General features: G+C 41.2%; 1 protein-coding gene across 1 annotated transcript in view; it reads right to left on the bottom strand.

The window, feature by feature from the left end:
* The window catches only part of JAKMIP2 (janus kinase and microtubule interacting protein 2), a 47770-nt gene that overhangs the window by 7335 nt on the left and 21999 nt on the right, over positions 1-18436 (bottom strand). Inside the window, exons 4-19 of the mRNA XM_034067077.1 lie at positions 17503-17712; positions 16501-16599; positions 15379-15525; positions 13442-13582; positions 12464-12520; positions 10536-10655; positions 9946-10074; positions 8940-9023; positions 8578-8640; positions 6901-6999; positions 4665-4763; positions 4307-4360; positions 3439-3504; positions 2335-2403; positions 1224-1301; positions 316-519 (exon numbers count right to left, since the gene is read on the bottom strand). Coding sequence (XP_033922968.1) covers positions 316-519; positions 1224-1301; positions 2335-2403; positions 3439-3504; positions 4307-4360; positions 4665-4763; positions 6901-6999; positions 8578-8640; positions 8940-9023; positions 9946-10074; positions 10536-10655; positions 12464-12520; positions 13442-13582; positions 15379-15525; positions 16501-16599; positions 17503-17712 — 1719 coding nt within the window. The remainder of the gene's footprint in view (positions 1-315; positions 520-1223; positions 1302-2334; positions 2404-3438; positions 3505-4306; positions 4361-4664; positions 4764-6900; positions 7000-8577; positions 8641-8939; positions 9024-9945; positions 10075-10535; positions 10656-12463; positions 12521-13441; positions 13583-15378; positions 15526-16500; positions 16600-17502; positions 17713-18436) is intronic.

Below are 18436 nucleotides of genomic sequence, written 5' to 3'. Positions count from 1 at the left end.
AAGAAATAAATTAACCTTCCGAATGCCAAGAGCCTGGAAATGCAAATACATTTCTCTGGCAGAGTTAATCTTGTGAAGTACCAGGACCCCATCCACCAACCCTGCCCAACCATGTCTTTACCATGTGTACAACTGCTCAAAACATGCTACTGCATATATATGACTGTATCCTCAAACGCTGGACATTAATATCAACTAAAAAAACTAGATGCCAGGCTCCCTCATGACCTGGAGCTTGCCTAAATTTCACCTCAGCTGATGTTCTTACACAGCGAATCTGAGTAGATACACATGTACATGGTTCCTTTTTCTTACCTGATGAGCCTGCTGGAGGAGCTCCATCCTCTCCTGAAGAATCTGGCAATCATATTCTCTGCTTTTCCTCAGCATCTGACGTCTTAGCTTTTCTACTGCTGTCCTCAGCTCTTCCTGCTGTTTTTCAGTCAGTAGTTCCCCAAACTTTATCACTGTTTCTTGCTGCAAAGCATTGTACAAGGTGGCTTCAAGCTCCTGGATCCTCTGGTTGATGCAATACCAAAAGCCAATTAGAGATGAAACATTGTTTAAAACACAGTGGGAACTGGGGATTTGGTGGCAGATTCAGGCACCTGCATGAGAGGTGGGCTCTGTGCTCAAGTGTGCAAAAATGTGGAAAACAGAACTCAAAATGGTTCAGCATTTTGACAAGAAGATATGAAGTTTTATTTTTTAAATATTTTCATATAATTTTCACTGAAATCCCTAACTTTCACACTTTTTTTTAAGTAGTTGCAGAGATTAGGAGTCAGATTTTTCATACCTACAAGGATGAATATATCACCATTTCTAAAATTCTGACCCATTGTGTTAAAAAACAGGAGGGAAGACTAAAGGTCACTGTCAGACTCCTTTGGTCTTAATGCTGCTAATCAAGGAGCATTCTCATTCCAGATCTGAGTTGCAGTTGGTTGCACTGACTCCAGCTGGACAAGCTGACGTTAATGAGCAATATTTGCCTTTAACTGACAAAAACATTTCAGACTTCAGGAGACCTGCCTTCCCGTGACAAGAAAAAGGCAGCTGCTGTGGTGACTGTGCAGACTGCGCAGCAGAGCATTAGAAGAATGGGAAAAAAAAATAAAATGCTAGGAAAAACGCAAAAAACGTTCTTCCTGATCCAGCAGGAGTCTGTGTCCTTTCACAGTGCTGGCCAATATGTGCTGTAGAATTCCCTTTGTACATACCATGTATGCTTGGTCAAGAGCCTGCTTCCTGTAGTCCAATTCTTCCTCCAAATAACCTTTTATTTTGCAAAATTGCTCCTACAATGAAGGATTATGTAGACAGAAAAATTAATGAGTTACTCCAAATATTTTGAGAATTTTTATACAACCAACTACAATTATCTGACTCAGGCAGGATTAGAGACTGCTCGTCAAATGACACCATGGAGTTATTAACATCTGAGCTAGAGAAGAAGGAAGGGAAAACAGCTGTGGGCTGCTTTTGTGTGATAATACATCTGATCTGCATGGAACATCATCTCTTTGTTGACTTCAGTGATACTACTTTGCATTTCAGTACTGTAATTTTGGGGTTTCTGTACAATTTTTCTAAAGATACATCCTCTGGCATCATGGACAACTCCTTTTGTGCTTTCTCTCATTCTAGAAGTATGAAAGTGTAATAAACTAAACAGGCATATTTATGTTCACATTATCTGGGAGAAGCTGCTCTGCTTTAACTTCTCAGCCTACCTTAAGCTCAATTGACTCAGGTACAGACAAACCACAGGAATAGAATGTAAACCACTACAGCTATCCAAATCTTGTAGTTATGCTTGTTTATCTTGTAGGTTAACTAGACTAAGAACAGAGTAAGGTACTAACTTTACTGGTGCTATAGCAACTTCAGTTCAGCTATGAATGTTTTACCTTTAGGATGGTATAGGCTTAAAATGTAATAAAAGAAAACAGTGTAATAATTCATTACTTTCCCACATACTGCTGTTTAATAGAATGTGATACAATAGCTGACGTTTAGACTGGGAATCTTATGAGACAAAGGATGCAGTCATTTTCGTCTCTGAAAATTCACCGAGCAACCTTCCAGCCCTCTGTACTTTTAAACAGCCACCCACATGGAAATAGAAAGTTTTCAAACCTTCACTACTTCTGTTTCTGTTATTCTGCTGTTGCATGTGAACCAGACCAGTAACAACTTCATGAATTCATTAGAGGAAGACTGCATACCTAATTTGCCAAAAGACCTTTTTGGTCCTCTTTTTGCATACCAAGTGAATGTGACACACTCGGTGCCTTGCCCCTAAAATGTGTATTGGGGAAAGTTTCTTACCATATCACTTTCAAGTTCCATCATCTTCTGATGCAGAGCAGCTTCAGCTCCCTCAATCTGCTGGATCCACTGGAGGGAAGACAATGAGAGCTGTAGCCTGCTGTGTTTTCTAGGCACAAGGGCAGTGGCAAGCGGGACATCTACAGTATCTTGTTAGTCTATTCTTAGTAACCTATTGCTAGTTTGGCCCCATCCTGAGGCTGTTCTTCTGTGACAGAGGCAGACACAGTGTCTGTAGGCAGCCCTTGACAGAGAAGCAGCAACAGGATCACCATTACCAGATTGCTGGAAGGCGGAGAAGCACACTTCCTTGGATGGACAAGAAACCCATTTCATCCCATGGATAAGGGCCCATGACGGGGCTCTAGCACCTTACAGAATCATAGAATGGTTAGAGTAGAAAGGACCTTAAGATCATCCAGTTCCAACCCCCCTGCCACGGGCAGGGACACCTCACACTAGACCATGTTACCCAAAGCTCTGTCCAGCCTGGCCTTGAACACTGCCAGGGATGGAGCATTTACCATTTCTCTGGGCACCCTGTGCCAGTGCCTCTTCAAAACTATCTTAAGAATAGCTTAGCTGGGTAGATGGCCATTCTCTTTACAGAGAAGGAATTATTGACTAGAATCCTTAGAAGCTGTCATGCTGACAAAATTGTGTGCTGCATTTGTGCCGAAATCAATTTTAACCAATCCTCACTTTCTTTTTCATTTCCAAAACAAGGAACTTAGGCACATACTTACAGTGAAAATTTTGTATACAGAACCCTTCAGAAGCCTTGGAAATGTCAGGACTAGAGATCCCACGCTATAACTAATTGCAGCTTCAATGTCTGATGGTTTTGCATTCAGTTTACATTTGCAAGTTTCATTACACATTCTTTTTTGTTTGCATTTGTTGTGACTTCACAGCTTGGCCCAGCTGAGTTTGCTGGTTTTGCTGCTTTAGCAGGTGTCTGGGACTATGCTGGCAGTTTACTTCATCTGGGGAATCACTTCTGACACTAGAAAGTTTGACAATATTCACAACAACAGAGCAGAAAATTTCCAGTGTTATATGAGGCCTTAGATGACAAATGAGAAACGCAAGCACAGAGTTTACCTTTTCTGCCAAGGACAGCACAGTGGAAGCCTGAATTATGGCCACTTGTTCTTCATTTCTCAAATTCTGAGTAGGGAAAGAGAGGGAATAAGAAAATTAGCAGCAGTTTCTTTAATGAATAATCTAGGTGATACATTAGGTCTACTGTTTTCAGGGGATCCCTCTAGTACTGGGTATCCCATAAAACTATCAGTCTGTTAACATATTAAAAAGAAGACTGCTTTTGCATCTTAAGAGAAATACGAACTAAAATCAGACCCATTTGTCTTTCTTCCTGCTAGTTTTACAAAGCTGACTTTCCATTAAAGCTTTTGTAAAAATAATGCTGATTTACACCAGCACATGAACAATCATGATCCTTCATTTTTATTTCTTATTCACTTTCTCAAAACATACCTAAGGTTGGCCAGAGATACAAGATGATCTCTTACACAGGTGACTAAAGCAGACAGCAATGCCCACTTAGAAAACCATGAGGGATTTGATAACTTTTGCCTGTTTATGAACCTGTATGCAGAGGAATCCTAGTCCTGATGAAGAGTGGTTGGCTCAAACTGCCAAACGAATTCATGTGCTTTCGTGAATGACTGGAATTCAGTCAGGCCCAGTTCCAAGTATCAGTGGCCTTTGGACAGTCTCCCAGTCTGCTAAACCAGATGTTGAAGCTGCTACTTCATTACTAGGTCTCCAACTTTTGAAAGCTCACAAATCCATAACTTATGGAAATAATAACTCCTTAAATTAATTGTTCTGATGCTACATAATTTAACAGGTATCTTAGAAAATAGTCATGATAATTACAGATCTCAATTATGCTCCTGTACAAAATGCAGCTTGTAGAAGGAAAGTATCTCTGACTTTAACTTACCCCATTATCACCTAGGATGTCTAACTGCTTTATGAGGTCTGGGATGCTGACATCCTGCAAAAAGAGAATAAGGTAAAGGCACAGAATGCATATTTTATCACAGCTGAGGTATTCATCCCTCCTACAATCCATGTTTAAATCAACCATTTTGTTTTATCACATGGAAACGCCTCACACACTGATTTCAATTACCTCCAAACCAGGTTTTGTCATTATGGTGAAAATTATGAGTCAAATTGAACTGTGTCAGTCATCACACACTCATTGTAGACTGGAGTTACTGGCAGACATCAATAATAATGGGTTATATGGGCACCACTCCTGTAATGAGAAGTGCTGCCTTATAAAACTGACCTACCTTAACCCCTTCCTTCATGCAGTAGATCTGTAGAGCACTCACACCATCTGAGAATGGGTGAATCTGGAGATTAAATGGTGGGGACCGTCTCTCTCTTTCCTGAAAACAAATTGAAAAGATGACAGAGAACACATTAGAATGAAGGAGATGGATACAGAACTCATTAAATGCCATAGCTACTACATCATGCTTTGCAAAGCCAAGCTCCTCATTTTACAAGTCAAAGACAGAACCATTTAGACCTAGTCTGAAAAACAAGGTGCCAAGTGGGATGGGATCCTGAACCCAGGATAATTCTCTTCCAGGAGATTATTGATTCATTCATTATATCAATTAGCAAATTGGCTGGGGGAAGGCTGTCACCTGCTAAGATTCAAGTGACTCGTCTAGTGAGGTCCTGAACAACCATATACTGTTGTAAATACTGCCTTTAGAAACAGGTATTTGACTTAAGAGTCCTAGGATACTCCAGTTACACATCTGCTTGTCCCGGTATGCTGTGTGTTTGAGTACCCATGAAAAGCAGTAAGTTCAAACAAGTTGATCAAACCAGCTCTCACCCTCATTGCACAAAATCTACAAACATTTGTCCTGTCTTAAGGGACCAAAGACAAAAAATAAAATTGGAAGATGTTATTTCTCATCCCTGTCAAGTACTCAGGCAAGCACAGCAGTGAAAATCAAATTTCAAATATATTCTTGGTTTATGTAATTCACTTGGTCAGTCCCATGCCATGCCATGGAACACAGCTGTCAGGTAAAACTGGGAAAGATCTATAAATAAGGGACAAATCTGTCCCAGCCTCTAGGAACAAATTAGGAGAGCTCTAGGCCAAGCCCTGTGTGCCCGTAGGCTTTTCTCATGTGCCAGCGTTGGCACGAATGATGATAAAGGCTATAGAAGCAAGACCACATTCACCCATATAAATCATCTCTTATCCCCACCACAGTGGCAGGGAACTGAGGTACAGAAAGATCAGATCTAAGCGTGCCTCAGGAGTCAACAGCACAGAGGCCATTGCGCACCCTCGTCCAGGGAGGCTGCGTCCCTTGGGCACCTCGGTTCTGCACGCCCGCTGCCCGCAGGTCTCACAGCAGGGCAGCAGCTCCAGCAGCACCGGGGATCCACAGATCCCCCCGCAGAGCTGGAGGAGCTCCCTGCAGGCTGCCATGGGCCTGGCTTCAGCCCTCTTCACCGTGGCATCTGACACACACACTGCTCCTCTGCAGTGATTGTGCTCTAACCACCACCTACACATTGGGCTGGGGAGGACAGGACCCGGTTCCTCTCACAGCCAAGGTCCCACAGTGAAAAGACTTCAAAATTCTCTGGGTCAGAGGGGACAAGTACAACCCTTTTACCACCATGACAACAACCCTGGGTCTGACACTTTCTCTTACAACTGCTTATGCAATTTCATTGATCATTGCTGAACTGAACTTCAAACAGTTCCCCTCCTTCAAGCAAAGGCTAGAGAGGTGCACGTCTCCTCACAGCAGCACTCTCAATGAAACCTGAACTCTTGAACATCACCCTTGCTGAAAGAAGGGAAAAGAACAAAGGCAGTATAATTTACAGATCAGCAGTAAGATTTTCATAGGGGGAAGCAGGGGTCCTGAAGAAGGAATTGTATCTGCATCTCTGACTTCTCAGAGGAACACTCTTCAGGTATTAGAGAAAAAAGGACACTCAACATTTCTTTCTCCTCCAAGACCTGCTCAGGTTCATGAAAACAAAAACAAAACAAAAAAGAACCCCCAAACCAACCAACCAACAATTCCACACAAAACCCTGGGTACCTACTCACAGGAGAGATCTTAGCTGTGAACCAGGATACAGCCCCGGGCAAAGCACATGAGGATGGGGTTTAAGACTTGCTTGCTTAGTTAATTCAAATGTAATTAATTTCTGTTCATTTCAGTAGACTCCAGGGCAGCAATACGAACAAAGAGACTGCTCCGAAGTGCTAGAAAAACCGTATCTGCAGGTGTGGTAACTAAGAGCCACACTGACATTAATCAGCTAAGCTTATCTATGCACACTGGGCACCACAGAGAGATTTCCAAGATATAAGAGCTGACATCCTTCAACTCACAATTCAGAATGCTGGGCCTGATTTGTTACTCTGTTGTATCACTACAATGCTTGTGTAAACACTTGATTAAAATTGGTGTCTAGTGCAAGTGCAGTAGTTTAATTTGCTATCAGCTCTACTGTAATAAACTCATCCATCACCTCCAGCTCAAGGTTGCGGAACTCCAGCAGCTCATTCTGGTCTCGGGCATCCTGAAGCTCCTGTTGCAGGCGGTTGTTTTCTCCTTCCAGTTTCTCTATCTAATAGAAACATGTAAGTTCAGGATCTGTGTGATTGTTACAACAAACATTGAACATTTGGTGAGTAGTAGCTGAGGTAGCATAGGCAGTGCAAAATCCAGATTCTAGAGATGATACACTACTTGCTGTTTTACCTCAGTGAATCTTTAGTTTATAGGTGAACTTCTGCTCATCAACTTCCTAAACATCATAAAATGCTTAGGCTGGAGATTTTCCTGAAAGGATCTAATCCTAGTGAAGATCAGCAGGGAAGTTAACTCTACAGAGGTGTCAGGTTAGCTATCAGATTAATCTGCATCAGCTGTTAAACACACTGCTCTCATGGCAAAACACTAGAATAGATTTCCTGGGGAGGGATGTGGAGACATCATTATTGAGGGGCTATGGGAAGATGCTGGATAAGTATCTCTCAGAAATGACACGGAAACAGTCACACCTGCCACGGAGAACTCAGGCTAAATCAGACATTCCCAGTGCACCTGAAGCACAGGTGGCACGCAGGAAGAGCTGTATCTGTGGAGGCAGCTACCTGAGCAGCCATCCCACCCATGCAAGTGCTCATGTGAACTGCATGCAAGCATCTCCACACAAGGAGTTCTGTTAGCAGATGAACTTAAATATAATCCACTCACGAACTGTCTATAGCTTGCTTGTTGTGGACAAATCCACCACTAGCTCCTCAGCCTGCTCTCTTTTGCAAGTCTCCAACTAGTGCCAGAGCATGTATTTTGCAATCAGGTGGCCTGAGTAGGGCCTTAGACAAAAGCTAGGAAGCATGCTAAGATCCAGGTCAAATGCGCCCCCATGGGTCAGTTTGTCTGGATGGGGAAGAACAGCACAGGGCTGGAAGATTATTAGGGGTATTTATGGAAGAGGATGAACACAAGATAAGAAATCTCATCTGGGGAGGTAAAAGACAGCAGGAGACATGGTGCTGGGAGCTCTGGCCTCTTGCTGATGGCAGTCATATGTATTGCCACTGCTGTTCCTCTTCCTGATATGTGAGCAATGTTGAGGGCCTTCATATCCACATATTCTATTACTATAAATATATACATACAAATATACACACACACACAAACAAATAATATTCCTAAAATGCACCAAGGGGCTGAACCATACAAGTTCCATTAGACTTAGGATGACTTTGAGCCCTTAAAAATACAGACAACGCACAATGACTAGGCCCATGAAAGGGTCCTGGTGTTAGAGTATGACTGCATTTCTACTGCTGTTTCACACCAGAAACTAACCTCAAAACATCCTGCCAGGGCAGCAGCAGCAGTCTCTTTGCTCCTGCAACACAAAGGTCTGCACCTCTGATTCAAAAACTGAATAGAGTTTCCAGCCCTCAGGCTGATGCGTACCAGCAGAGTTGATGCATCTGCAATTGCCAGCCATGAGGGCGCCTCCATAAAGCTGAAGAGAGCTCATCTTTCTGTATGTCAACCTGTCCATATTAATCTATGCTGTTCTGTCCTTATACTACACATATAAGCACCACACTGCATGTCCAAAAAGTGCATTGCAGGATCCAGATTACCTTTCAAAGTGAACACACAAAGCCTGGGAACATACCTTGTCTAAGAGCTCTTGGTTTCTTTTAATGAAAAGCTGTTTGTCCTCTACCCAGTGCGAGTCCTGTTGGATGAAGCAGTACTATTACAAAATAATCAAACTCCACGAGGTTGGGCATGTTTACTGAAAATTTGAGCCACAGTATTCAGGCTTTAAAATCCTAGAGGAATGAATTGCTATTTACAGAACAACATATTGATCTACCAAGCTGTACTAAGGCTTTTGAACTCATTAGCCCTGCCTGTTTACTGAACAGCAACATTACACCTCCTACAAATCTACTGAAATCATGCCACTTATTTGGTGAGCAGAGCAGGTAAGATCCAAAGTAGGAAAAGAAAATACACACAAGAAGTGCTTACCTGCCCTTTCTGTGCTAAAGTTTTCTCCAGATCTTCTATTTTAGCTTTATACCTCTGGACTTCAGCTTGGAGCTGCTCCTGAGCCTGTTGAAGTCAGGCACAGTATTAAATAATACAAAACCAGCAATGTGACTAGTATTAAAAGGAAACCAAACACAGCAGCGCCTTGGTTCATGCTGTTGCTTCCACTGAGTAACTGTTACAGAGATTCTATCTCAGCAGTGTTTTGTGCCACCCCCCAGCTTGGGGTAGAGATGACGCAAGGAAACAGTGGCAGATCAGCTCCTCTCCCCTCCAAGCCTGTTACTACTGTGTATTGCATTACAGTAGTGAAACACAAGCTTAGGTATTTGGGGTGACAGCTTTTGCTCAATGACCCTTGTAAGGGGCAGTCCCTGAACTGAAGAAAAGTGCTTAGTAGGATAGGAGCAGGACAAAGGTAATGGAAAGAAGTAATTGTAACTGCTCGGGGGGGGGCTTCAAGAGCCAACCCACCAACATGCTGCAACAGCCTGATGCCATCTCACAGCTGATACTGCTTTTAGCAGGATTTTGGGCTGCAGACTGCCTGAGGTCTGAATGATTCTATGATTTTATCAGAGGGACAACATTTTTAGACTTGGAAGATTTACAGTAGTCTGCATCACATTCAAATTTGAATGTGATTTGCATTTCTTTGTTAGAAACATTCAGGTGACTATTTGAAAGTCCTCAGGGCTCCATTTAGCTGGAAAACCCAACCCCTTCACACCAGGGAAAAAGATGAGAATACCCTTGTGACCCAGTGCCAAACTGTGGAATTGCCTGTTCTGGCATGCCTGCCTAACTGTGGTTTTCAGGTTCAGGTGGAGGACAGTCCCATGCAAACTGAGTCATTGTGTCCATTCTTAACAGTCACTCTCTTTAACTGTACTCAGTAAATGAGTGAAATGGACAACTGTCAGTTGTTTGGATATTGTATGTATGTCCTGATAGGAATCAAATGCTTTCACCCTCAGATACTGACCTTGGCTTCTCTTTCAGCATCTATGATGCCTCCCGTCTGCTCCTGCAGTAGTGCATATGCTCTCTGCAGGGCCTGATATTCCTTTGTCAGCTGTCGAAACCGCAGCTCTGATTCTTCCGCTGCTAAACCCTGAAGGATAAGAAAGGACACTTTTAAGCACCAGACAGTAGAGCACTGCTAAAGCAAAGAATGCAAGTGTGATTTGTTAAGCACAATAGTTGGTTTACAAGTCTTGATTCAAATAGCTTTTTTTGGTGAGCTTACTGTGACATGAAGTAATAATGTGGAATTTACACAGAATTTATGTCTTTAAGCTAAAAGAAATGTGATAGGTTTATTTTCTTGAAGGGAGAGAGGAAAAAAAATCATGTCAGCTTGCAATGAAGTCATACTGTAGGTTCTATGGACTAGATTTTGAAAGAACCTCTCAGCTTTTAGTGTATCAGTAAACAAAATGAGGCCCAACTTAATGAAGAACTTAGCACTCAGTACACACTATAAAAATCTAAGTGCTTTGAGAGCCCAGCCACTTTTGGAAGTCAAAGTCTCCTGGAAATCTCTCCTTGCCTATGGAAAGAGCCAGCTCTTACCTCATCTAGATCATCATCTGGGGTTGCTGGTGTTCTGTCTGTTCTATAAGAGGCCACAGAGGATGTTTCAGAGTCCATGGAATCATCATCATACCCAAAAACTGTATCCACCACATGTCTCTAAAGGAGGGAAAACATGATTTCTGAATCTCCTTGGAAACAGGCAGCATGAGTTTCTGATGGGGTGAAAGGGTCAGTCCAAAATCATATTGCTGGTTACTTAAAGGCAAGACATAAAAAAGAGCAATGGGCTACCCCTGCAACTACCATCTCCAAACCAACCCAAGAAGAACCATACAGAAAATTAGGTCTTGCACTGGTGGAGAATGAGTTTACTGAGTAATTTTTTCTGAGCTGAGGATCTGGCTCTGTCTAAAACTTGGAAAACATAATGGGAGCAGCACCATGCTAAAGGAAAAGTCTCTGCTCTTGCAGGAAGGCATGAGAATTGTTTGGTAATATGAAAGCTGTTCAGAAGACATCTACTAACATGCAGACTGGTGAGCAGACAACACCACGACAGCATGGAAACACATGTAGAATAGAGAATCCTCCTTATTCTCTCAAACTGCTGATATTTTTAATATCCCAGAGCTTTTCTCACTGTTGGAGTCAGTGAAAGCTATGCTAATACAAACTAGCATGAAGTAACTTTTATCTCACCCATCTTTCCAGTACTACAGTAACTCAGTTACAATCTCTTGTTGTAAGAGATTGCTTACACTACAGTTTGGTTAAATGTCTGACACTTTACTATCTTCTATCTCAGTAACAGAATCAAATCAAATGAAAACTGTGTGTCCTATGAAGGTATAGATGCTTGGCCCTTCTGGCTTAGCTTCAGGGCACAGATTTCGGCATTTAAATACTTGATTTATGAATAATTCTGCAGACAAACTGATCAATGGGCATTTAAGATGCACTTCTGCTTTGCAACATTATTCAGTTTTGCTTACAGGTTGCAGCCTTCTAAACCTGGAATTTTAATCATACAAAAACCGTGTACCAAAGATGCCAATAACCTTTTGCATATATTATCTTTTTATGTTGTTCATTATTTTTTGTTGTTCATTATTGTAGAAGACAATAACCATATTCTCCCATGTTATAATCTCTGGCTTTGAAATACAGTTGACTGATTACAATTTTTCTGTAGTCCTTGTCTGCCAGCTATGTCTGCTGTGTCTTGCTTCAAAACCCACAGAGGAACAACATGATGACACTGAAATTCTCTTGTGTGTAGGATAGTCTTGCATTACTTTCACAGAATGTGGCTGACATACCAAGGTACGTACATGAGGGACAAATGGCAACTAAGCTCTGTTTCCTACACAGCATTTCCATTTTCTGAATGTAGGATATGGCTGCTACAAAGTCATTCTTCACATCTAGCTTATAAAGGAACTATTTGAAACGCTACTGACTACTCAGCACCAGCTTTGGACTTGACCCAATTCAGGGTAATATGTGGAGCAGCCATAGGTCTGTGGAACTGAGCAGGAGAGAATGGCACTCAATTTAAAAACTACTACTTGAAGGATAAAGATACACAAGGATTTTGCTTTAGCCCATATGTACTATGAAAAATAGATAGCAGAAGATAGATGGGAGGGCCTCTGGAAATGTAAATACACCCCAGCATAATAGACATTGAGCTCAGTATTTATAGAAACCAGATGGAAAGATTATTACTATTTCAGAGGGAGTGGGGGAAAGCCCCATTTTACTGGAAATAAAATAGCTACATACCCTTAACTGAATTTCGAAGTGGAGTTAAAAAGCTCCCCCAAAGTGTAAGGTGTTTATAAACCTGAGCACTAAAGCAGATTGTTATAATCCACAAAGCTCTCTTTAATCAGATCGCTAAAGTGCATTTTCCTACAGAGCCTACTAGCATTTTTATAAACCAAAAACCATTTTCCTCTTACCTTAATTGGCTTTGAGCTTCTTTTATGCTTTCTGCGACGAATGAGTTTCTCCCTGTCCTAGAAAATAAAATTAAAAAGTTACTCTCATCTTGTTTGCAGCTTTAGAAGGCCAAATCTACAGAGGAAATAAATCATTGGGCTTTCACCAACTCTCTGTTCATACATTCAAACAGCAATCTGATTCCAGGTGGGAGGATTCATATCCAAATCTCTATGCATGTCAGCTGAAAACCATTTGAAGAAGATGGGATATCTGCAGAAAACCCCTTGTTGTGCAGTTGCCTTGACAGGATGTTGAATGACAGGCACTGACAGATTTCCTGTTAAATCCTGTTAAAATCACAGACTTGTTGCAGGGGCCTGGTTTGGGCTTTGTGTGAGAGGCTGTTCACCTTCCCTGCAAAGGAGATGCTGCCTCTGTTTCGAAGTTGTTACATGATGGTAGTGTTGATCTCACCCCTCCTAGCAATGACCTCTTAGAAAAGGCAACAGCGTGTTTTGGAATCTCTTTCTCCTTACCCTCAATATCATAATACAAAGTCGGCCAAGAAAGGGATTGGCAGTATTAAATGACAGAAGAATGAGTGAACCACCATCTAGAAGCACATGCTTGTCCAGTACATGGTATCACACTGTGTGCCTGCTTCTTGCTAAGGGAACTTTTGAATGGTAGCTTAGTTATAGCAGTAAAACAAAACAGCCTTGTGAACATGTAGGTATCTTCCCAAGCTCCACAGTTCTCAGTCTGCATTCATTTCTAGAGCTCAGTTCTCACACACATATTATACTTTTGAGTTGTAGGAGCTGATGCCCCACTAGAAATTCAGTTAAACTGCTCCCTTGCACATCTACATCTAAAAATCTGCAGGTGTTAAAAGCAAGATATTAACCCTTGGATCTCTAGTTATAAGAAGAAATACTATCAGTGGTGAACTGTACATCGGAATTGTTCCCAGTTTCCTGGTGCTCTGGACGTACCCTTGTAAGTTCATCAATTATGTTCTGTTGTTCGATGACCTGAAGCTTTAAGAATTCAGTTTCTTGTTCCTCATTAGCCTGATCAAGGTCATTGAGAGATCTTAATTTCTTTAGAGGAGGATGTGATGTAATTTTTTCTCTCTGTGGTAGGAAGAGAAACAGATAAAGTAAGATCCAGTAATTAAAAGACCATCTTCAGCTAAAAATTAAACATTTAAGCTGTTCAGCCCTTTAAAAATCCCTCAGAAACACCATTTTTATAACTTTATTTATACCTGCCAGCACTTCTTAACAATAGAGCAGCACAAGAAGGCTGAGTTCTTCAACCAGAAAAACAAAACTTTACCTATTTACTTACTGTGTGGCAACATAGCCTCTACAGCAGTCCTTACCCATAGCTCTTCCTTTGCCATGCATCAAGATGTCCTAACATATGGCAAATTCAGCTGAACTCCCTACCTGTTCGGTGGATGTGCAAACAGCATCTACTCCTGTGACCCTTTGCTCTTACTGATACCCATCACATGGCCATACACACTGAGGAGAGGGACATGCTTTAGTCACATGGAAGACATATATTCAGTAGGAAGAGGAAAGGCAAAAAACTGTGGTACCACATCAGTTTTAACTAGAAATCCACATCCTGCCTGGGATAAGAGATGGCTACAGCCCATGAGAATAGCTCTAGCTACCCATAGCCTGCTAGCTTCCATAATTTGGGCATCTATAGTGTAAAAAGTAGATCTTAGGGAGCTAAGTTAGAATGTATGTGCTGTGTGCATGCACATGTGACAGTGGCGGTGCCTGCTGATGTCTAATGCATGCAGATTGCCAGGTCCCTTCTTTCTTCTGTGGGACAGCCCAAGGGGCTGTGATCTGTACTACCACAGCTGTGGAAGAACAACTCTGACCTGTGACACCTGAACTGCAGAGTCTTAAAGAGGCTTAACCTTGTAACACTAAAGCCTTTTTTTTCAAGAAAGTGAATCTGATCCTCTTATCCTAACCGCAGGAAAGCTGCATCCATTGAGTCAGCCTGCTCATGACCGCTGGTGCAAGCCAAGACAAGGAACACAGACACTTAGAGGAAGTTCTCAGCCTGCCATCTTACATCTGGCAACCCAGAACTTCTACCTCCTTCTATCAATGCTAAAGCAACCTCAGTGCATGTGTAGGGAGAGGATTCTGACTGATACTGAGGGAAATTTCATCTGAAGGACACAGACATAACTGCTTTGACCCCATTTAATATAGCCCGGATGTGAAACTGATAACCCCAGACAAATTTAGAATACCACAATTACCCTTTCCCATACCCATCTACCATGTTTATGTTTCACGGGAAGACTGTATGTGCTCAGTGGCAGACCAGGACTTTGCCATCATCAGCAATAACAAGAACATGTCTATTCAAAGATGAACATCACACTGGCTGAAAACATCAGTCTTAACAGCTTCCTTTTTGAGTCCCAGCTGAGAAACAGTAGAGTGTGACATGATTCTAATACAATTATTTCTTTTTCTTTTTTTTTAAGAATTGAAACTCAATATTCTAATCTTGGAGATCACAGTAAAGATTCTACATTCACATATTATGCATTCATTTAAGTATATTATACACAATACACAATGTTACAGTATGTATCTCTATTAGGCCAGGTTGGATGAAGCCTTGGGTGATATGGTTTAGGGTGAGGTGTCCCTGACCATGGCAGGGGGGTTCGAACTAGATGATCTTAAGGTCCTTTCCAACCTGAACTATTCTATGATTCTATGATTCTATATAGAGACATAAGCATGACTGTATCTTATCAGTAGTATTACACATGATATACAACACTTTTTTTGCACATATATACATGCATACACTATGCTGATGTGGCTACCATAACAGACATAGATCTACAGCAATCCTTACTTTGCTCTTCAATACCAACCATTTCTATATTTTCTTTAGTAACTGCTTTGAGTTTATCTTCCATACGCTGCAAAGACTGCATAAGTTCATCATTTCTCTTTGTGAGGCACTTGTTCTTTTCCAGAAGAGGTTTACATTGTTTCTCAGCTTCTCGGACACGCTTCAGCTGTATTGATAATAGCAATTAATAATCGTAAATAATCCAAAGAAAAGTTTTTTTTTTGTTAGAAGTACTTTTATTACTTCCTTATGGGACTAATGTCCCAGTAAAACACCAAAGTGATCTAGTGGAACTGATGTTTACAGCTTACATGGCTTTATCTATATATCTCAAAACATAATTCTGCATATTCATTTCCAAAAGATGGCTTTATCAATGAGAAACTCAGACTTAGAAATGAAGCAACCCAACACAGTCAGGCAAAGCTGCTACAAAAGTCTGAAATGACCTGTGCTTCATCTGCAAGAAACTCACTGATTTTCTCACTGAAAGACAGATTTGCATAGGTGTCTACTCCATCTGGATCACAGCAATAACAATATAGTTGTAACTCCGGTTTTTAATGCCACACAGTGAAATACCTGTGCACATGCACAATGGACTTTGTTTTAATCAATAAATCACATAACATTTAATCAACAAATCCTGCTAAGATAGGAAGATATCTTAGGGCATGCTTGGAAGTTCCAGTATTGGTACAATTAGAGTTTTAAGCAAGATCTCTTTCTCTGAAAAAATAGTTTCATTCAGTAATACTAAGTGTTTTATAGCTATATTTACTTTCTGTAAGGGAGGACAAGGAAGATGTCATGTGGCTTTGAAAAGACATCATCTCTGTGCCCAGATGATCTACTTAACAAAGGCACTGCCCCAGTTCTGTAGTATTGTTTGTCACTGGGAGGTTCCTGCCCCTTGCAGTTCTGCTGAGGAAAGGACTGCAAGAGTTTTCTGTAGCTATTTAGCACAGTCAGTCACACTTCAATGAAATTACTGTTTAATTCTAGATTAAAAAAATCATCCTCAGCCTCCTGATGGATGGAAAAGGCATGTTCATCACTGAATGTCATCTTTGGATCCTCCTCTCTTTGCCTTTCCTATGGCTCCCAACCTCCTCTGTCCGATAGTGCAAAGCTCACACACCAGTTCGTTTCGTTCATCGACAAGCAACGTATTCCTGTCCTCCAGCTTCCGGATTGTGGCATTCAGCTCTGCTATCCTCTTCTGGTTTCTGCGCAAGTCCTGTTCATTGGCAACAATATAAAACAGTTACTGAGTCTTTTCAAAATACACGCTTGGGAAAAGAAGCCTCAAAAACCACCCACCAGTCAACGTAAGTTGTCATCGTCAACAAACTGTAGTTATGTATTTTCACAGTATTGAATGTGCTTGCAAAAATATACATGTATTTGGAAGAAAGTATCTGGTTTGGCAGACACTTTAATTGAAAATTTTCAGCTGTTAAAAAAATAAAGAGAAAACAACCAAACAGACATTGGTATATTTTTATGATGGGGAAGAAAAAGCAAAAAGAGAAAAGATCCTGATTTTTATTGCCTTTTCTATACCTCACTTCTAGTTGCTGAGCCACGATGTCAGGTGAAAAAAGGACAACCTTTTCGATATCAACTGCATTTATTTTCTTATTCCTTATATGTATATGCATAAATATAGGTGTATTCACACATTTGTGGTGTGAACATCATATATTTAGTCACACAACTAGTGAGTTGCATGCTTTGTGAGTGATGGCAAGGGCTGCACACCTGGAAAATAAGACAAAGGAGAATCTCCCAAAAGTCTTCCAGATTCTGACCCTCTCCTTCACCCTCCCCTTTCCTGACCATCTTCCCAATTCTATGTGGTTTTATGTGGGTTTAAGGATGTGTGCTATCCAGGTAGTTATGTTAATGGAATGATTCTTCCAAAGGTGCACTAATTATTTACTATATTTTATATTTGTAAATAGAGCAACTGAGGAAACAGCCTTACAAAGCTTGATCTCATTAGTATTCTCTCTGAAAAATCTACAGACGTAACTTCTCTGTAGTGAATAAGAGTGGGAATGTTTTCCCAGGGCCTGAATTTAAGCAAGAGAAATACAGCCATGTTTCTGCTTTGCAGCAGCCAGTAAAACCTCCATACAGGGCTGCTGCAGTGCTCCGAACCATCTCCAGCCCTTCCTGGGATTTCTCTCTTGGGACTGCTCATGTTACACTCTGCCTCCTTCACCAAGAAGAGCTGTTCATCCAGAGCTTCCTTTTGCAGCTGCAGCTTCTGCACATAGCCTGTCTGTGTCTCCAGTTCTTTCTCCAGGGAAAATATGATCCTGTCTTTAGCCTTGATCTCATCCATCTGAATGAGAGAAAGAAAAACCACAACAATGATATTACTGTGTAAAGGCAACACCATTTTAGCCTTGTCCAATATAGTAGCATATGGTTTACTTAACAGCAGTGTTCAACACTTAAATCTGCTATATCACACTGCACCAGGCTTGTAAAACAACACGCTTTGAGATTTCAGCCATAACAGTACACTGACACAGTGGCAGATTCACTAGCCTTACAGAGTGAAGCCCAGGGACTGATCCTGGTCCAGTGTTAACAAATAACTGGGTGAATAGTTCAGGCTTTTGCACTGCATTTTGGTCAGTCATTTATACTGACAAACCCCCAAACATTTAGAATAGCTCCTCCTCGTGTAAATGCAGCTACATTGGCTGGGACAGGAGAGGTTATGGTCCAGTTCTGACAAACAGAAGATCTGTACAGTATTTCTTACAGCTGATTGCCATGCTATTAATCTTGGCTGAGTGCAAACTCAAGCTATTCATTTTATTTTTACTTAATTTCTGTTCAATACCCCAGGCCTAGCCAAGACAAAAAGAAGTGTCACTTATTTCACCTCACAGCAATTTTTAAGAACAATGGCTGACAGGAAAATTTAGATGAAAACTTAGAATTCCAAGATGAGAGCATGCAAGCCTTGCAAACATGAAAACTGACACAAAACTGACAACATCATCAAGCTCCAAAAAATTTAGTGAGCGAGAATTTGCAAATCACTCTGGAAAGCA

This window comes from Melopsittacus undulatus, chromosome 10 (assembly GCF_012275295.1).
Source record: "Melopsittacus undulatus isolate bMelUnd1 chromosome 10, bMelUnd1.mat.Z, whole genome shotgun sequence".
Lineage (NCBI taxonomy): Eukaryota > Metazoa > Chordata > Aves > Psittaciformes > Psittaculidae > Melopsittacus > Melopsittacus undulatus.
The sequence above is the reverse complement of the archived record's forward strand: the minus strand, read 5'-3'. Positions and strand labels throughout refer to the sequence as shown.